The sequence below is a fragment of the Artemia franciscana genome, chromosome 3 (assembly GCF_032884065.1).
Source record: "Artemia franciscana chromosome 3, ASM3288406v1, whole genome shotgun sequence".
Taxonomy (NCBI): Eukaryota; Metazoa; Arthropoda; class Branchiopoda; order Anostraca; family Artemiidae; genus Artemia; species Artemia franciscana.
This window is the reverse complement of record NC_088865.1, coordinates 38,496,583-38,516,115: the sequence shown is the minus strand read 5'-3', so window position 1 is coordinate 38,516,115 and position 19,533 is coordinate 38,496,583. Positions and strand designations below refer to the sequence as shown.

Genomic DNA, 19,533 nt, shown 5'->3' with positions numbered 1-19,533 from the left:
GAGATTTAAGTACCATTTTTTCAGTGTAAAGGCTTGAAATTGTAAAAGGTCTACCACTGAAATCTCCATGATTAAAAACCCTTAAATAGTGTTTAAAATCCCCTCTTAAAAGCTCCCTTTCCTAGTCACCATTGCAAGTGAAAAAAAAAGTTTTTGAAAACTACCGAGTAAAAAAAATCATTCAAATACAATGCTAATTCGTTAATGATGGAGCCTATTTATTTTCATTTGGACACTACAAAAATCATTGCTTCGCAGTTTATACAATGTGTATCTACAAAATCAGCTAAAATCAGCTCACTCATGACATTTCCCTATAATTAGAGAATTCTGAAAAAACTAGCTCTTTATATGAGGTATTTATATGAGGTTTTATATTTATATAATCTAGCTAAAATAAGCTCACTCATGACATTTCCCTATAATTAGAGAATTCTGAAAAAACTAGCTCTTTATATGAGGTATTTATATGAGGTTTTATATTTATATAATCTAGCTAAAATAAGCTCACTCATGACATTTCCCTATAATTAGAGAATTCTGAAAAAACTAGCTCTTTATATGAGGTATTTATATGAGGTTTTATATTTATATAATCTAGCTAAAATAAGCTCACTCATGACATTTCCCTATAATTAGAGAATTCTGAAAAAACTAGCTCTTTATATGAGGTTTGGCCTAGCTTCAGTCTTTTAGAGAATTTAAATTGTATAGTAAAAGTTACAATTATTATAGCTGGTGAAAGAACGACAAGGCATGTTCCTCAGATAAACCTTATATTAATGAAAAAATAAAAGGGCTAATCCATTTGAAACTAAAACTTTTTGACTTAGAAGCAAAGATGACGCCTTACCCCTCCGTAAACAAATTAAGAAAGAAATATGCCGTGCTGCTTTTCGTTATGGTAAGAATAAATTAAATTGCTTAAAACAGAGCAAACTTCAGCAATGGTTTAAGAAAGCGGGAGAAATAGGGGGTCACTGGTAAAAGAACCTTGATTTTCTTCTGGATGAACAACCTGAAAAGACGGCCAATGACCACCCAGCTAACATTGTACAAACGTCCCCGCCTCTCTCGGAAAACAATCTAATCCCTGAAACTCCAAAAGACAAAATTATAGTATAAAAAAATACAGAAACTCAAAAAAACTAGTACATGTCTTATTGATATTCTAATTGATCTAATAAAACCATTCCCTGATTGATAAAACAATTCCCTGGTTCCATTCTATTCCCTCAAACCATTGATTTCCCTGATTCCCTGATTCCCGATTGATAAAACCATTCCCTGATAAACTATTAACACCCCTTGGTAGTATTTTTAATGATATTAGTAATCCCGGATGTTACCCGTCGTGCTGGAACCTGGGCTATATTATTCGAATCCAAAAGAAGGGAGGCCTGAACGATTTTAATGGAGTACGACCATTCACTCTGACCCCAGTTTTTTCAAAACTATATGAGGGTTACTTAGCAAATTGATTGAAGGCAGAGACTCTTTAACTTATTGACAGAACAATTTAGAAACCTCAAGGAAACATCTACTTCACACTACCTCGTTAAGTCTTCTTGACACCATTCTTAAAAACCTCGAAAACCCTGATACTTGGTTGAATCTTTTTTTAATTGATCTCCAGAAAGCGTTCGACCTAATTGACCATAATATCCTTGCAAAAAAACTGCTGACGGAGTTCCAAGTGAGTACCTTCCTAATTAAAATTGTTGCCTCTTTTTAAGAAATCGTTCTCAAGTGCTTAAATATCAAAATATTTACTCCGATCCCCTTCCTATCTTTTATGGGGTCCCCCAGCGAACCCTGGTGGGTTCCATTTTATTCCTTAAAAGGATTAATAGACTCAAGACTGACCAGACAGATCGATGGAAGCATGTTGACCCCCTGTCTGCACTTGAGCTTAGTCGATGAATCATTAAAAGCTAAATTATGACATTACTTGAGAATGTCACTCAGATTTTTTAAACATAACTCCTTCTTTCACAAACACCATTCCTCCCAAAATATTAGTGAATGCATAAAACTACCTCGGGTGACAATTACTGCTAACTTGAAGTGGAATGCCAAAGTTCAAAACACCCTCAAACAAGCTTTCTCTCCAGTTTCTTTTCTATAACTTTCAAAAAAATGTTCTTGCCCCTTAAGGATCTTTTCCAACTTTATTGTTCTTTCATTCGGCCATTACTGGAGTATACTTGTCCAGTGTAGCATTTCGATCTTTCTTCAGAGCATATTTATAAGATAGAAAATGTCTAAAAACGAGCATTTAGAATCATAAATGGTGAAGGGAAGGTTCCATATCATTATCTACTAGGTATGTTCAAGCTCACCAAGTTGGCCGAGAGAAAGAGCCTCCTGTGCTTTCGTTTCGGTACCAAGACCCTGTCTGTTCCCTGAATACCTTACATCATCCCTGAGCCCTACCTCCCCACCCGCAACAGACCGTCCCGTATAAAATCCTAAAATATCCCCAACTGACTCCCATCCCCGCTAAACTTGAAAGATGTCACAAGAGTTTTAGAGTTTTATTCCGAGTTATGTTCAATTGTATAATAGCCAGGAATATTATATATATATATATATATATATATATATATATATATATATATATATATATATATATATATATATATATACATATTTATATAGAAATTTTCAAATTAAATTCTATTCTATAAGCACCCTATAAACTAGTATTTTATTTTGGGAACACTAGTCAACGGCTTTCTTGCTCCCAAAAGCAGCAGCCTGATTGTTCAGTTAGGCTTTGTGTTTCCAGTAATCGCTAGTTTTCTAGTGTTCTACAAATATGAGGGGATATCATGGGTTAAAATACAGGATAGAATCTTTCTGGGTTATGTCTTGTTGTAACTGTTTGATGAAAAACCAGACGTCACAAGCCATCAAAGCCATCTGAACGAAACATTTATATATTAAACAAAGGTTCAGTCAAACGGGGTTAAGCTGCACGTGGGCTGAGTTGCATGGGGGCCCAGTTAAACAGGGGTTCAGTTTCACAAGGGTTCAGTTAGACAGGGATGAGTTTCACAGGGTTTTAGTTCCATGTGAACCCAGTTAAACGAAGTTTCAGCTGAACGGGGGTACAGATGCACTAAGATTCAGTTAAGTTGGGTTGAGTTACACGACGATTCAGTTGCAGAGGGGTTCAATTACATGATGATTCAGTTGCACAGGGGTTCAGTTAAGGGGGTTAAGTTACACGAGGGTTCTTATGCACAGGAGTTCAGTTGTATGAGGGGTAGAATGCACGAGGGTTCTGTTACAGGGGTTCGGTTGCAACATAACCGTTAATCAAATAGTGATAAAAGACGAATCAAGAATATTAGGTTGAGATAATAATCTCGATTGTTCTAATGTCCATTGGTTCATTTTATCCGTTTATTTAAAGTCATTTTTGCATATCAAGAGGTTTTATAAACGATAAAAATGAAACCAAAGATGAAAATTTCCACATCTGTAAAATGACGTAAATGTAAAATAAAGATCCCCAAACCCAACATTTATCATGGCATAGCTTTTAATGCACAACAGGAGTTCCCTTAAAAATTATTTGCTTTCTCCTACAGCTGGTTTGTCTATATAAAAAGCAAAAACATTTGCCTTATTAATAGTTAATCGAGCATACATGAAAGGGATATTTAGGCAAGTAGTACCGCAATATTGAAGGTTCACCCTTTTCCGGCCAATATCTCATATTTTCAGTATAATTTTCCAATTTTTTGAATTTGTGTTTAAATCCCAATTGCTTGCCATATCGAGTAAGAATCTGGCGTACTTGCCATGTTCATAATGAAGGAAAATTTCAGTTTTATACAAAATTCTGAAGCATGAAACAAATACATCAATAAGAATATATTCAGCAAAAAGGATATGCTCCGGAATACTAGATTGACATATTCTCTAACTTTATTGGTGAATTGGGCGCAGAAAGAAAAAATCTCAACAATGAAGTTGTTCTCAACTTCACAGAGGAGAACTTACCATACAAAAAATCCACTTTAAATCAACAGTATTTTGAACTGTAAGTGTCGAAGTTGTAACTGCACTTTCTTAAGCAGTACTAATAAAATAACTGTCTGTCATTCAATTGATCGGTTTCATAGTAAAACGACTATATAAACTTGACTGACCCAGTCTCAGAGAGCTCAAGCAACAGCATTATTTGAAAAAATAAAAACCTTAATAAAAAAATCTGATAACAGGGTTTCGAAGAAATGCCGAGGAAAGAAATTCAATTTTTTTTACGAAATTTCAAGGAAAACTGAAGAATTTCTTCGAAAGTTTAAAGACAGCGAAAGCACTGACTGCAATTTCATTACCTGTATGGAATATGTGGAGTCCTTTCCACTAGTGCTGTAATAACGCGACCAAGAGTGAGGAGGGACTGGTTTATGTTACCAGCTTCTCGAGCTCTTTTATCGACTGCGCCAGAGCGGCCAATGTTCTCTGATCCAGCGAGATCAACCAAATTCAACTTGCCCACCTTCATAAGTTCTTCCCCATCTGCTGTACATTCTTTAATGTGCGTTGTGATCGAGAAAACAGTGTGTGAACGACTGAAATGAAAGAAATAGGAGCTTTTTTGAGATTCTTTAAAGAGGTTTTTAAAACACCTATACCACCTACCACCTACCACCTACTACCACCCAAACCTAAAATAACATAACTTAAGAACATAGACTTCGGGCTATGAGAATTGAAATAGTCATTTTAAGACGCTTAGAATAGAATAAAAATATAAAACTAAAAGAATGCGTAATTTTTTTTTATTAGGTCAATAAACTTCGAAAAAACAAAATAACTTAAATAAGCTATAATTAATGTTAATCATAAAACTTTATATCAGAAGAAAACCCTGAACAAATTATTTAGAAAGATAAATTCTATTAACTTCTATAAGTCTATAATTTCAATTATATTCTAATAAATTTTATTGACTTCTATAAGTCTATTAGTTCAATGAACTTCGAAAAAAACAATATAACTTAAATAAGCTATAATTAATATTAATCATAAAACTTTATATCAGAAGAAAACCCTGAACAAATTACGGCATATATCTATAAATATTACAAATTTCAATTCTTTTTAGAAAAATAAATTCTATTAACTTCTATAAGCCTATAAGTTCAACTATATTCTAATAAATTTTATTAGCTTCTATAGGTCTAATAGTTCAAAAAACTTCGAAAAAACAAAATAACTTAAGTAAGATATAATTCTTGTTATTCATAAAATTTTATATCAGAAGAAAACCCTGAACATATTATGCCATATATATATATATATATATATATATATATATATATATATATATATATATATATATATATATATATATATATATATATATATATATATATATAAACCTAAATCCTTTGTAGAAAAATAAATTCTATTAACTCCTATAAGTCTATTAGTTCATGAACTTCGAACAAATATAACATAAATAAGCTATAATTATTGTTAATCATAATACTTTATATCAGAACAAAACCCTGAACATATTATGCCATATATCTACAAATATTATGAACTTCAATTCTTTTTTAAAAATATATTCTATTAACTTCTGTAAGTCTTCTATAAAAAAAAATATAAATATTGCCGGTCTTGGCAATCCTGTTATTTTTGTCATTCTTATGCAATTAAAACTAGCCCTTCAATTTGGCTTCGTGCCCAAAATTATCAGGTAAATTTCAGTAAGAAAATATTTTAAGACTGTTTAATTTTAGTTTTGGCTGACAACGTAGAACAACAAGAAACAAGAATGACACCTTATGCTGGCAAGTGGAGTATTCTTGCCTTTTGTGTTAGTCAAATCATAAAAAATATATCCTAATATATATTCAGAAAACAGAAAGATCCTTCTATTCACACAAGACACTTGATTCTTTTGGATATAGCAATTCATTTGAAGTTTTCCCTGGTTTTTGCGTGTGTTTGATTGCTGTATCAGATTTATTTTACAATAGCATTGTTTAACATTGTTAAACAAGCAAATGTTTCACTATCCATTTTTAAGCTGCTAAAAAAATTTAATTGTCCCATGATACATTCCCTCCGTGTTTACTTATCCTTTATCAGGCCGTTATTGGAATATGCATGTCCGGTCTGGCATTCGCAACTTTCAAATGAACTTAGTGACAAAATCGAGTCGGTCCAAAAGCGTTCGCTCAGGACCATTTACAAAGAAGGCAAAATTCCATACTCCTTCCTCCTTAAAGCTGCACGCATTACCACCTTTAAAGAAAGGAGGGAAAAAATTTGCCTGCTTTTCGCTAAATCAGTCATTTCCAATCCCCGTACTGAGGACTTACTCCCTGATTTTCACAATCCCATTAGACTCCGACTCCCCCAGTCAGCCACCTTAGCAATCCCAACTTGCTCTCCGATCCATGCTGTTACAGAAATGTTTCGTAAAAGTTTTATACCCTTTATTCCGGAATACCTTAATAATAATTCGTGATTATGTACTTGCCAAATTCCCCTTTTCCTCTATTGCCGTTTTTATTTTTTTGATTTACTGCAATGTTTTTGTAATTTAATTGTTAAGTTTACTGATTTGCCCTTTATCTTTGATGATTTTGCTTTTAATTTCTTTTAATTTTAAGTGACTTAATGTACTGTTTTGAATTTTTTTTTCTTAGCTTTTACTGACATATAAAGCGAATTCGGCTCTACAGATCTTGTGATAGTCTTTTGAAAATAAATATTATCTTATCTAAACATATTATAATATTATAAAATGTGACATTTGATGCATATTGTTAGTAACAGTTATTATAACAGTTGATAAATATGATAGTGGTCAAATATGGTTATGAAATGTGGGCACTTCGGAAGTTGGGGGATGATATGTTAGGTCTTTTCCAGAGAAAAATATCCACGTAGCATTGCAGCGTTGGATGCTAATATAAATATTAATATAATAAATAATATTTATATTAATATTTAAATAATATAATATAAATATTTGAACTACGAGACAAGCACTAGTGGTGATACTGTTGGAAGCGTATTGTCATGACAATGAGAGTTCTTTGGAGCATCGAAAAACTTCCACTTTTATGAAGGTGGATATGCATGAGTGAGATCTCCTGAGATAAGGTAGTATTAGTCTACAGTTAATAGCCTACTGATATCTTTGGGTACCCGTTTGACTGACTGTATTTTAAACAGTAAGTTGTACGAAAATTTGGTCATATTCCACTTTCTAGACTCAAAATAAGAGAAGGATTGACAAGTTTTGTGGATGAAGGATTACAGATTGCTAAAGATCGTCCTTTTTGACAATTCATGTAGGGATAAACGAAATAAAGAATTTAAAAAAAATTGAAACTTCTTGGGAGGGGGTGAAGAGGGAAGATATAAATAGACTGGGCTGAAAGAAGAGCGTGCGCGGCTGTGTTGGCCTCAAGCGGCTTGGAACTGCAGTGATTTGCTAGTACTAGTGGTAAACTTTTGCAACTAAACTATTATCACACCCAAATAGGCCACAAAAATTCTTCGATAATATTGGTATTAGTGGTAGTGCTTGTAAACTAGAACAATAGCTATGAAATCTACCATAAAGAATAAACAACGATTTTAAGAACTTTTTATTACCACTCCTCATTACTACTATTCTAAGTTTCCGAAAATTTATACGAAGGAAATAAAAAAAAACATATGTCATTTTAGCGTTTAGGGTAGAAGGTTAAGGGGAACAGCAGCTTCACTCTCATGTAGGGCAATTTCAACTCCAGCGAAGCTTAAATGTTGCTTTTTTCCTCATTTAACGGCATACAAGAAACCAGATGCACATAAATGTACGGATCGACGCATGCAATAGACCTTGTGAATTAAGTATTCAAGGGCAAAAAGCATGGGAGGGGGTAAAGACCCTTATTTTCTGGTCCAAATATACAGCTTCCTGAGCATATTCAAGTATTTAGATATTTTTTCAATAAATTAAAAAGTTATCCATGGTTAACAAAGGCTATAAACAGGCATTACTTACCTTGAGTGGGCATTCATCAAAGTTGCTGCAGTCTGGCGCTTATTTGATCCTCTCTGTAAAATCTGGTACACCTCAGCCTTACTACAGACTACTTTCTCTTCAACACCTTGTATGATCACAGCTCCTTTTTTAGTTGAATCTTCATATAGCCTAGAAGGTAGTATGTACATAAGTAAAAATTTAGTAAACATTTACGGTCCGTAAATTTCATATTCAAGCACATGGCTGTCAAATATATGGATTTACGCGGAGCTGAGACTATTTAAGTGTGAACCCAAACTGGAAATAAATTTACTTTGCCTGGTCAATGTGAAGTATTGCAGTAGCACTTTTTCGATTTTGCCAACGGAAGTGCTGCAACAGCAAAACTTTGGTCATGAATCCGAGAAAGGGGTTTACAAATATTATCTTGACTTTGCAAGTCAATAAAGCCTTGAATAATGTACCATTATCAGAATATATTAGAAATACATGTTGAATATATATATATATATGTTAATTATATGAATAAAAACAAATAAAACGTAGCCATACTGGCACAAGAATGAAACCCCGTTTGTTTATTTGTTTGTTTTCGCTTTGTTTATTTGCTATCGATTAGCTATAAGTAGGATATCAGGGGCATCAACTCGTAAAATGAACTAGTTTTCACTGGAGTGAGTACGATAGCACCCCTCGAATATCCCCCCATCGAGGCTAAACCCGGCCAGGACACAGAAAATTGTTAATTAATTTGCACATTTTCTAATGCTTCATTTTTGAAAATAGCCGTCCAAACAATCTATTCTTACTTGCACGTCCCTCTCTGTAGCGGAAATGGAAACAAATTTTTCGTATCCTCAAATAAATCAGATACCAGTAATACGTACACTCTCTGGCGAAAGATGCTAACTCTCATTGCCAAAGATGACTATGGTATATAGGTCTGGATTTGCTGGATTTTTGGATCTGGATTTGCCGGGCCTAGGAACACACAATATCAGGGGGCGCAATAAATTATCACTGGGTGATTTTTTTTAACTAGACTGATATGATTTATCGTCAATGTGTCAGGTTCACTCGGCTGCTGCGCAGCCTATTCACAGAAAAGTGATTTTAAAACAACAAAGGAATTCTGTGACCAGTTATAAACTGCCAGATGTCTCCAGAAAACGGTAGCTGAGACTTTGGAATCATCTCTCTCTTTCATTATTTTTGGCTCATTAGCTGTGATCTGTCCAGTATCCCCAAGAGATTTCCCAAAAAATTCGAAAAAAAGGAGCGGCAGAAACACTTGGGTATATACCTTATTAAATAGAGTCTAATTATTACTATGTATTTAACCCTAACTTTTCAGAATGATATTGCTGCAGTTACTCTTTACCATAGTAATTGCGAAACCACATTATTGTCAAGCATTTTTTTTTTATAATAGCTGCGTAACCCACTTCATTATAACCGATACCGATTACGCAGACCGATGTTATTACCTTCAAACCTGTCGGAAATAAAGGAAAATGTAGACAAATGATTTGTCTTAGCCTAAGATGCATATTTGGAACCAATAATAAGTACACTAAATAGTAAAATTTTCACGTCCCTTATTCGAAAACAAAACCACGGTCCAACAGTCAATTCAAGTCTCTAAATTTGTCTCAGATTTGTAATCTGAATTCTTTCTTTCAATGAGTAAATTAGAAAATGAAGTTGTTAGCCCCTCGAAACCTTTTGAATTGAATAATGAATGAAAAATCTCAAAACTTGCAATTTAATATCACTGATCCTAGTTTGTTGTATTTAAACTATCCGTTACTATTCATAATCATAAATAGACACTGCTAAAAATAAAAGAAAGGTACGCCAGTCAGTAGAATAACACAAACTACTCGTCCCTGAAGACGACGGTCGTCAAACATCTAATTATTAATTAAACTCCCTCATTTGTCTCTCAATTAATTAAAAAAAAACATTTCCCACAAAATCAGTATTTTCAAAGAAAAGTAAAGAATTCCATTGAACCAAAAATGAGCAAAAAATTAAATCAAATAATAAACCAAGCGTAAAACTAACATAAATCGGCATCGATTGATAAATGAAACCCAAAACGAATAGAAATTAAAACAAATACCCGAGTCAAATTCAAAACCAGCCGAAATTAACATGAGTAGGGCTAGAATCTCTATGCCTTCCCAAGGCCATAACACAATTTGCAATTTACTGAAACAGAATACAAATGAATGTGAATTGTCAGTTTAATATATATATATAAGCTGACATTTATCCCTTAAAATGTTAGTAATATTTGATTCATTAAAGTAATAAAAGTGGAAACATTTAAAATTTATTTCATATATTCACACATCATTATCGTATATTCGTATACTTCTTGAAATTTTTATCTTAATGCGCTTAACCTTACAAGTAGTTGTGATAGAACTAGAAATTGGAGCAACGATAAAAGTAGTAGAACTAGTAAATGTTGCAGTAACAACAGTATTAGTAGTAGTGTGCATATATTGCCTTTGGTCAACTGATCTTCCCCTTTAAGAATTCTCTGAGAGTTCCAACTTAATACACAAATCAATTCTTAAGATACGCTATTTTGACAATCTAAATACACATAGTCTCTTGTTAATTCAAATTTGCCATCAATATTCTCTCAAATTTTACCTTCATAGACCTAGCCTTAATAGTACTATTATCACAGTAGTTTCGGTGGTAGTTAAAGTAGTTGCAGTGTTAGTGTTGTATTTGTAGTAGCAGTAGCAGAAGTATTAACAGCGGTGGTAGCATATGTATATTACCTTTTGGTCAGTTGACATCGCTTTTACGCTGCCCCTGAAGTTTCACCTCGACACGTTAAGCCGTTCCAAAAATATTTTTAATGCGCGCTTTTGACACCCTTTTGACGCCCTTTTAACCTTGATACTCTAAGCCTTACAATTTGTTGCAATTGAAGTAGTAGTTGGAATAGTTTAGTAGCAGTAGTAGCATAAGGAAAAGTAGCAGTGGCATTAGTGTTAGTAGTTACATGCATATATTATCTTTTTGTCAATTGATCTTCCCCTTTAAGTATTCTACGAAAGTTTCAGCTTAATACCCAAATCAATTCCTGAGATACACCCTTTTGACAATCTGCATGCGCATAGTGTATTTTGATTTAGTTCAAATTCCCCTTAAGGTTCTGTCAAATTTTAAACTTCATACGTGTGCCTTAATTGTACTAGTGCTAGTAGTAGGAAAAGTAGAAGCAGTAATAGTGTATAATTATTAGTAGTAACAGAAGTAGCAGCAGTATTAATAGCAGTAGTAACAGGTAAATTTTGCCTTTTGGTCAACTCAACATCCCACTCTAGATGCCCCTGAAGTTTCCTCTTGATATGATAAAACATTCCAAAAATATTGCTGATATGCCCGATCAGCAATCTGTGTACACATAGTACGTTTTGATTTAGTACAACTTTCCCCTCAGCGTTTCCAGATATTTTTTCAATATACTCAGCCTTAGTAGTACTCGCTACAGAAGTTGCAGTTCTAGTGATAGTAGTAATAGTACTTGTGGTAGCAGCAGAAGCAGCAGCAATTTCAGTAGCAGTAGCATGCAAATATTGCCTTTTTGGTCAATTGATCATCTTCCTTATCATCTCCTGATTCCAAATTAATATACTAAGTTATTCCTGAATTACACCCTTTTGACAACCCATATACACATAACATGTTATGATTTATTTCAACACTCCCCTCAACATTCCCTGAAAGACTCATCTTGATGCCCTACGTATTTTGGGAAGGTAGAGGTCAAACATTCGTACCTTTTCTCAATAACATGTACTATAGGTAAACAATGCGCAAATTGCATTACTTACCCCCCTTGCCCTGAGGCCTCGGGAAGGGGGGGGGGTTGACATAACCAAACGCATATTACTGAACCTTTCAACAATGTTGAAAAAAATTGATGTCTGAGAACTTTGTTTGGATGTTTGCCATGGAAGATGATGGGCGTGAGTGGGGGGGGGGTCTCTCAAATCACTTTGACTCTTAAAAAGTGCACTATAACTTCCCCGCGGCTCAGGGGATTGAACCAACCTTGGAGGCATTGTTATATGTTCTTTGGACTATTTTAAACAAAATTGTCATCGCACAATTTCAACCAGATACATTTGGTGAAAAGAAGGGCAGTTAGAATAGCGGGGGGCTAGTTGCCCTCCAACACTACTTACTCTTCAAACGGAACTGGAACTTCCAATTTCAACGAAATAAGCCACCTCTAAAGTTTATAAAATCATCCCTTCCATACGAACCTTAAATGCCCCAGGGACTTACAACCCTCACCCACAGGCTCTGGTGGTTTGTATCAACCTCAAAAGCCTTGTTATATGATCTTTTGATTATTTTGAATAAAAGGACTGTCTCAAAATATCTATTCGATGCATTTCGGGTACCACGACTGGTTTGTGTGTGTGGGGGGGGATAAATGCCCTCCATCACTTTTGACGCTAAAAAAGGAACTAGAACTTCAAGTTTTCAACCAAATAAGCCTCTTCTAAAGTTAAACAACCATCCCTTCCATAAAAACCCTAAATGCCTAGCATCATAATTTACAACCCTTGCCCCCCGGCTCTGGGGATTTGTTTCAACCCAAAAAGCCTTGTTATATGATATTTAGACTATTTTGAAAAAATGGCCATTTCGAAATTTTATTAGATGCATTTCGGGAAAATACGACGTGTGTATGTGGGGGGGGGGAAGGAGGGGGTAGCTGCCTTCCAATCACTTTGACTCTTAAAAAGAGCTTCTGATTACCAATCCAATGAGCCACCTCCATGGTTTATATGACCAAGCTTTCTATAAAAATCTTACATGCCCCCAGGGCATAGCTTAAAACCTTTGACCTGAGGGATGGGGGGGGGGGATTTGTCATCCTCAAAGACACAATTTCCGGACCTTTCAACTATGTTAAGCAAAATTGCTATCTCAAAAATTTTGATTGGAAATATTTGGTGAAATGATGATTGGAAATATTTGGTGAAACGATGAGCGTGGGGGGACTTTTACCCTCCGATCACTTTCAAATAATAAAAAGGGCCACTAGTTCTCTGAATTTCCAATCAAAGAACCCATACTTGAAGTTTCCACGACAACACTTTCTATAAAAACCATATATGACCAACGGCATAACTTACAACCCTTATCCTGAGGGTTGTGGGGGTTGTCAGCTTTAAATACATAATTTCCAAACCTTTCAACTACGTTGAATAAAATGGTTATATCAACATTTTGATCGGAAATGTTTCCAGAAATTATGGACGTGGGGGGGGGGGGGTCGCCCTCTGATCACTTTCTACAATTAAAAAGGACACTAGCCCTCTCAATTTCCAATCAAATCGATCTGAAGCTTTTTATTTTAATGCCGACGGAAGCTTTTATACGGAGCCCAGAGAGCGTACTGCAAATATGGATACCAAGCCACCTAATAACATTCACACATCGAATTGGATAAGATCCACATGGTAGTGGTAGGATAAGATCCACATGGTAGTGCTAAAACTGTAGCTGGTAATTTTACGTTGAATGCCAGGTACTCATATTTAGCAACGTTCAGGGTTAATCCAATATTAGAAAAAAGACGAGAAACAAGATCAACTGAGTGGACCAGGCCTGATCTCGTTCTGCTAATCAACAATATATCATCTGCGTGAGTAACGTAGGAGATATTGGTGTAGTCTAGAAAACATGTAGATTTGATATTAGTCAACACATGATTATAGCACATTTTGAATAAATATAGGGAGAAAACTCCACCTTGACATACACCTGACTTGACAGGGATATTTCCGAAAACACCTGACTGCACCTTCAGTCTAACATAAGAATAACCATACCATAAACGCAGCAATAAAATAATTAAAGAATTAACTCCTGATACAGCAAGAGAATGCCAAAGCTGGGCATGGCAAACAGTATCAAATGCCTTAGCTAAGTCAAGCGTACAAAATGTGAAGTTCATGACCGTTGGCCTGAGCAACCTGTAATAGAGTAGCCAATGCACGACGAGCATGTTGACAACCAGCACGTGATTTGAATCCGGACTGATTCACATCAAGGTCGCAGTTTGTATTGATATGTGGCAGAAGAATGTATTCAAGTACCTTACTTAGATTGCAGGCAACTGCAATTGGTCTATAAGAATTGCAATTCAAGGGGTCTTTTCCGCGTTTCAAAATAGAAGTGACAGTTCCGCACAAAATGAATCAGGAACAAGGGAAGATGACAAGCACATCTGGAAAAATAATTGTAAATGTGAAATCAAACCAAATGACTCTAAATTCAAGTAATTCACACAAATATCATCAGAGTCCACGCTTTTTGATTTGAGTTGTTTACACCATTTAGAACAGCCGCAAGGGAAACAGGAATAACATGTCTCTGTTGAACATTTGGGGGCGAAAGTTTAGAATAAAGATCTGCGAAAAGATAATGCACATTATTTACATCAAAAATCCCTTTATAATGTTTCAGCCAAGCGTCACTAGAAATACAAACACCACTGTCAGTATAACAATTCATCTTGATTAAACTGATTACACGTCTCCACTGAGCTGCATCTTTAGGAAACTCAGAGCCCTTATAGCTAACACTGCGTAAATACCGTTTAAAATGCAGCTTAGACCTTTGTTTTAATTCAAATACATGTCCACTCTTTGGTCGGCCGCGGGCGATCCAAACCCTCAGCCACAATTTAGCACGGTTCTTGAAAGACTTTAATCCAGGATCTTCCCTTTAGATAGAACCACGGTATCAGAACACACTTGGATTAGAGGCAAAGCGACTTCTTCAGCATGTTTTAAGCATTCATTGATACGGTAATAATAGACATTCACATCCAAACGAGCTAGCTATGAGAAAGTATCAGTATAAAGCAGGTAAAATGGGACTCGGACATTAAAAAGGAGTCCAGCTAGAGTAGTAATATATAAAACATTCTTAGCATTCGACCAATCCCTTTTGTAACACCACTTCTTTGCAATTGTGCCAACCAAATTACGGCTAGTTTGATTCACACAAAGGGTAATGGCTAGGGGTAAGTGGTCATAATCGCGTTCATCTTCATCCACACGCACTGTCGAACAAGATAAAGCAGTAGAGAAAATACAATGATCAATATTAGATGAAGCCCCACTATTATGAATGTAACTGTAATTAAGGTCTTTTTCCACGATTCGGTAATTATTTGGGAGAGAATCTAAGACTAGGTCAGTACACGTGGACACAGTTGAAATCAGCGATAAAAAGTCATTTGTAGCCACTATTTTCTACGTCTTTGACCAGATTCTTCACAGAGGAGCACGCGCTGGAAAATTGAGTGAGGAAAGCAATGCGTTTTTGGTCACATGGCAGATACACATTGATGAGCACACAATCTCCGATTTTATTGCATTAAAATTGTCGTTACATTTTTAGAGGAAAGGTGAAAGATCCGACAAACTTTGCTTATTGATGCAAGCTAGACCTGCAGAGGGTCTCCCTCTAGTGCGCTGGGCATCGGTAGTGAACACGAAATGCGCACTGCTCCTTCGCAGCAAATTGACACTGGCAGCAGGAAGAAGATACTCTTGAAGAAATAAAATGTCGTAGTCTGACATCTCGTTAATTGTGTGATCCTTATCTTTAGTCCCATTAATATTAAAGGAGCCTAAACTTAAGTCTCCTGACTCTATCATTTAGGGATGTTATTCTTCTTAGACAGGACTTAACGAAGGATACGGCATTTGAGACTGAAGGACACATGGGGGCCACCGCAGTTGTCGCATTTCGGATTCGCTTCTTGACAGGGGGAGGAAGTGTAGGATTCGTGCTGCCCAGCACAACGAAAACAGCGCACAGACCTATCACATTTGGATATACTGTGATTAGGAGACTAACATTTTTAACAAGAACTTGGTGGTCTCACAAACACATGAACTCGGAACACTTCATATCCCACTTTTTTGCCGAGTCGCAGAGCATTTGAGAGTGTGATTCCATCTGTAAAAGTCACTTTTACTGCCATCAATTTTCCTATGCGTTTCGGATCAATCACACCGTCACAGCCCTTAAACATATTAAGATCTAATTTCTCCCGTATACTTTTCAGTATCCCATGGTGTTTTTGTCCATTCAACTTGACGTGACAGTCCTTCAGTACGCCAGGGACTGCGTCACAAAAAATCTTTCGCAGCAATTTTGTCAATGCGAACTAATAGCTTATCGCCAAAGGGCTTGATACTCTGTACAGCTTCGAGCCCACAAACTTGGTCAATTGCTTATTTGCGTTTAGCAGGATCAATCAAATAAGACGGAAAATTCGAGACCAGAACTATCATGGGTTTTTGTGAAGGATGGGGGCTAGGATTCGGTAGAGATGGAAAGTTCAGATCATAGGATGTCACCTTATCACAAATAGTCTTTAGCGTAGTTTCCATTAAGGTTACTTTATAGGCAAGTTTCGAATAAGCTGCTGCAGGATTTACCGGTACTTCCATTGGAGAGATGATGACAAAAGTGGGCAGGTCAACTTGCTCATTGTCGCATTTTCGCAAAAATTCAAGTATGTCATTTAAATGCCTAAGTGAGGTCAGATCCCCTTTTCGTCCCCTTGAGGTTCGGTTAAGAGAGGCACAAGACCAAGTTCCGCTTTTGCACTCTTTATTTCTCATCAAAAAAGCCAACGGCATGCTTAGCAACAGAGTCATCATAGATTCCTGTCCGGAAATTCACTTGTAAAAATATCAGCACGGGTGAATAAACATAAGTAGCGGATTGGCTTATAGAATCTGATTCGTTGGTTTTTACCATATCGTAAGTAAATCTAAACTCACAATCTTAGATCAGATCCATAGCACGAAAAAAAATCCACACCATAGAAGCCAATATTAATAATTACTTTCCGAATTGTATTCGCCGTACAGGAACTAAATGAATAACTCGAATAATTACAGGCTTTATAAATCCCGCAGCAAATAGAATTTCTGGGAAGTGTGTATACTCGAATCACCCATCCCCAGCAGTGTAAGGATTTAAAAAATCCAGCCGGTACTACGGCACTTGATGTTCGCTATCGCTCCCTTCTGCACAGTCTATCTCCGACAATACAAGAAAAACGGCTCGGCATACCAAAATTGAAACCGATTTAGATGGAATAACTAACTACTCAAGATATAAATAAATGTTCTGAAACTAATTCATTAGACCACAATACATTTAATCCGTATCAAAAAGTCATTAAATGATCACTTAGTTAACTCATGGTCACTAAATTAATTCAAGAACATACCGGATTTCAAATTTAATAAACCTAAACCAGATAGATGTTTTCATCTTGAACTCTGAATTCATACTGTTTATTATTCAATTATTCATAAATAAATATTATTCAATTTTTATTATTCAATTATTTATAAATAAATATCTAAACATCCAAACTCAATACATTTCTTACAGGTTTTCTTTTTGAAAATATAAAAAATAAAAGAAGCTGATACTAAACCACTTTGCATTGAGTTTTAGTGCTTAAGCTCGCCCTATTTTCCTCAGCATGCTTAATGACAGTATGACCAACCAACTTTCCGTTTTGAGCAGCCACGTTTTAAAAGTTTAAGATTCCATAAGAAAAGCACCATGTCCGGCAGCTTATTATTCGCGCACATACACTACAAAGAAGGCTGCGTCTGGGCAGCCCATGGCTTCCAAAAGAAAACACTTACCGGAGTTTGGACAAATCACTTTCAGCTGATAGCAAATCAAAAAGCTCCTCGTTGTAAAGCTCAACAAATGAGACTCTCACTGTAAATTCAAGCTCTTGTCTTCGAAGTTCATCAAACAGCTGTGAAAGTGCACGCGGAATTATACCACAAAGCGGATCCTAGAACAAACAAAACGGAGATAATAGCAAATAAATAATAGATAGTACATAAATAAATTGTTTATATACCCTTTCAAAAACCTACATACATACAGTTTTTCATTTAATTGAAACTCCCCCTAAACGTTCCATAAAAGTGTCACTATTAAAAGTATATATATACAGTGCCTTCTGGGTAGTTCAAGATCCCCCACAACTTACCCTTAAAGGTCTAAATTAATAATGTAAGTTGCTCTTCACATATTGCTTTGCTATCTTTCTGAAAGTCCACATGCGCATAGTTTGTTTTGATTTAGTTCAACATCCGCCTATATATTCCTTAAAAGCTTCACCTTAATACCCTTAGCTTGCACAGTAGCAATAGTTGTGGCAGCATTGGTAGCAGTATGCGTATAGCACCTTTGGTTTCTTCAACATCACCTTCAAAACGCGCTGAAAGTTTCAGCTTAATACAAATCATTAACCGTTTCTGAAGCATATTTGATGCGTCTCCTTGACAACCTGTGTGGGCATAGTGTGTTTCAAATTAGTTCCATACAGTTTCTATGTATCCCAAATTTTTCACCTTAATATGCTTAATTTTAATAGCAGTAGTAGTAGAAGTAGCAGTAAAATTAATTGTAGTAGCCTAAGCTTTAGTGGCAGCAATAAGAACAGAAGCAGTAATAATAGTAACAGTAGCAGTAGTATGAATAGAAGTAGTAGCATTAGGATGCAAATATTTTCTTTTGGTTAGTTGAATATCCCTAAAACAAGCCCTGTTAGTTTCAACTATATACATCAAATCCTTCTTAAGATACTGCTATTACACCCTTTTGACAACCTGCATACAGACGGTATGTTGTGATTCAGTTCACATTCCCCCCTTAAAATTCCTTGAAAATTTCCCCTTCACACCCACCCTTAGGTATCGTTGTAATAGTAGTCACAGTAGTAGGATTGATATTACTATTAATAGTGTTAATAGTAATAGCGGTAGTACTAGTAGCAACAGTAACAATATCATATTGCCTATTGGTCAGTAGAACATTGCTGGTGTTCTTTCGGTAACCTGTATGTTCATATACTTCTTGAAATTTTCTTCTCAATGCTCTTAGCCTTACAAGTAGTTGCAATAAAAGTAGCAGTAATAGTAAATGTAGTAGTTACAGTAGTCATAGCACGAAAGTGCACATACTGTCTTTTGGTCAGATTGATCTTCCCCTTTAAGCATTCTCTGAAAATTCCGACTTAATACCCGCATTAATTCTTCATAAACGCTTTTTTGACAATGCGCATGTACTTAGCGTCTTTTGATTCAGTTCAAATTTTGCTTCAATATTGTGAATGGATTAGCGTGGCAGTAGTAGTGGTGATAGTTGTAGTAGCATTGGTAGCATGCAAATATTGCCTTTTTGATCATCTCCCTTACCATTTCCTGAATTTTCCAAACTAATATACTCAGTCAGTTGTTCCTGAGTTGCACCCTTTTGAAAATCCGTATAAATATAACGTGTTTTGATTTAGTTCAACATTCGCCTCAACAATCTCTGAAAGGCTCACCTGAATTCCCTTCGTCTGCTTGTAAAGTAAAGTTCAAACAAGCACACATTTCTCAATAACATACAAAATGTGTGAA

At 35.6% G+C, this 19,533-nt stretch overlaps 1 protein-coding gene across 1 annotated transcript in view; it reads right to left on the bottom strand.

Annotated features, from left to right (window-relative positions):
- The window catches only part of LOC136025253 (kinesin-like protein KIF11-B), a 208,655-nt gene that overhangs the window by 177,811 nt on the left and 11,311 nt on the right, over window positions 1-19,533 (bottom strand). Inside the window, 3 exon segments of the mRNA XM_065701097.1 lie at window positions 4,353-4,589; window positions 8,036-8,185; window positions 17,758-17,915. Of these exon segments, the coding sequence (XP_065557169.1) occupies window positions 4,353-4,589; window positions 8,036-8,185; window positions 17,758-17,915 (545 nt within the window).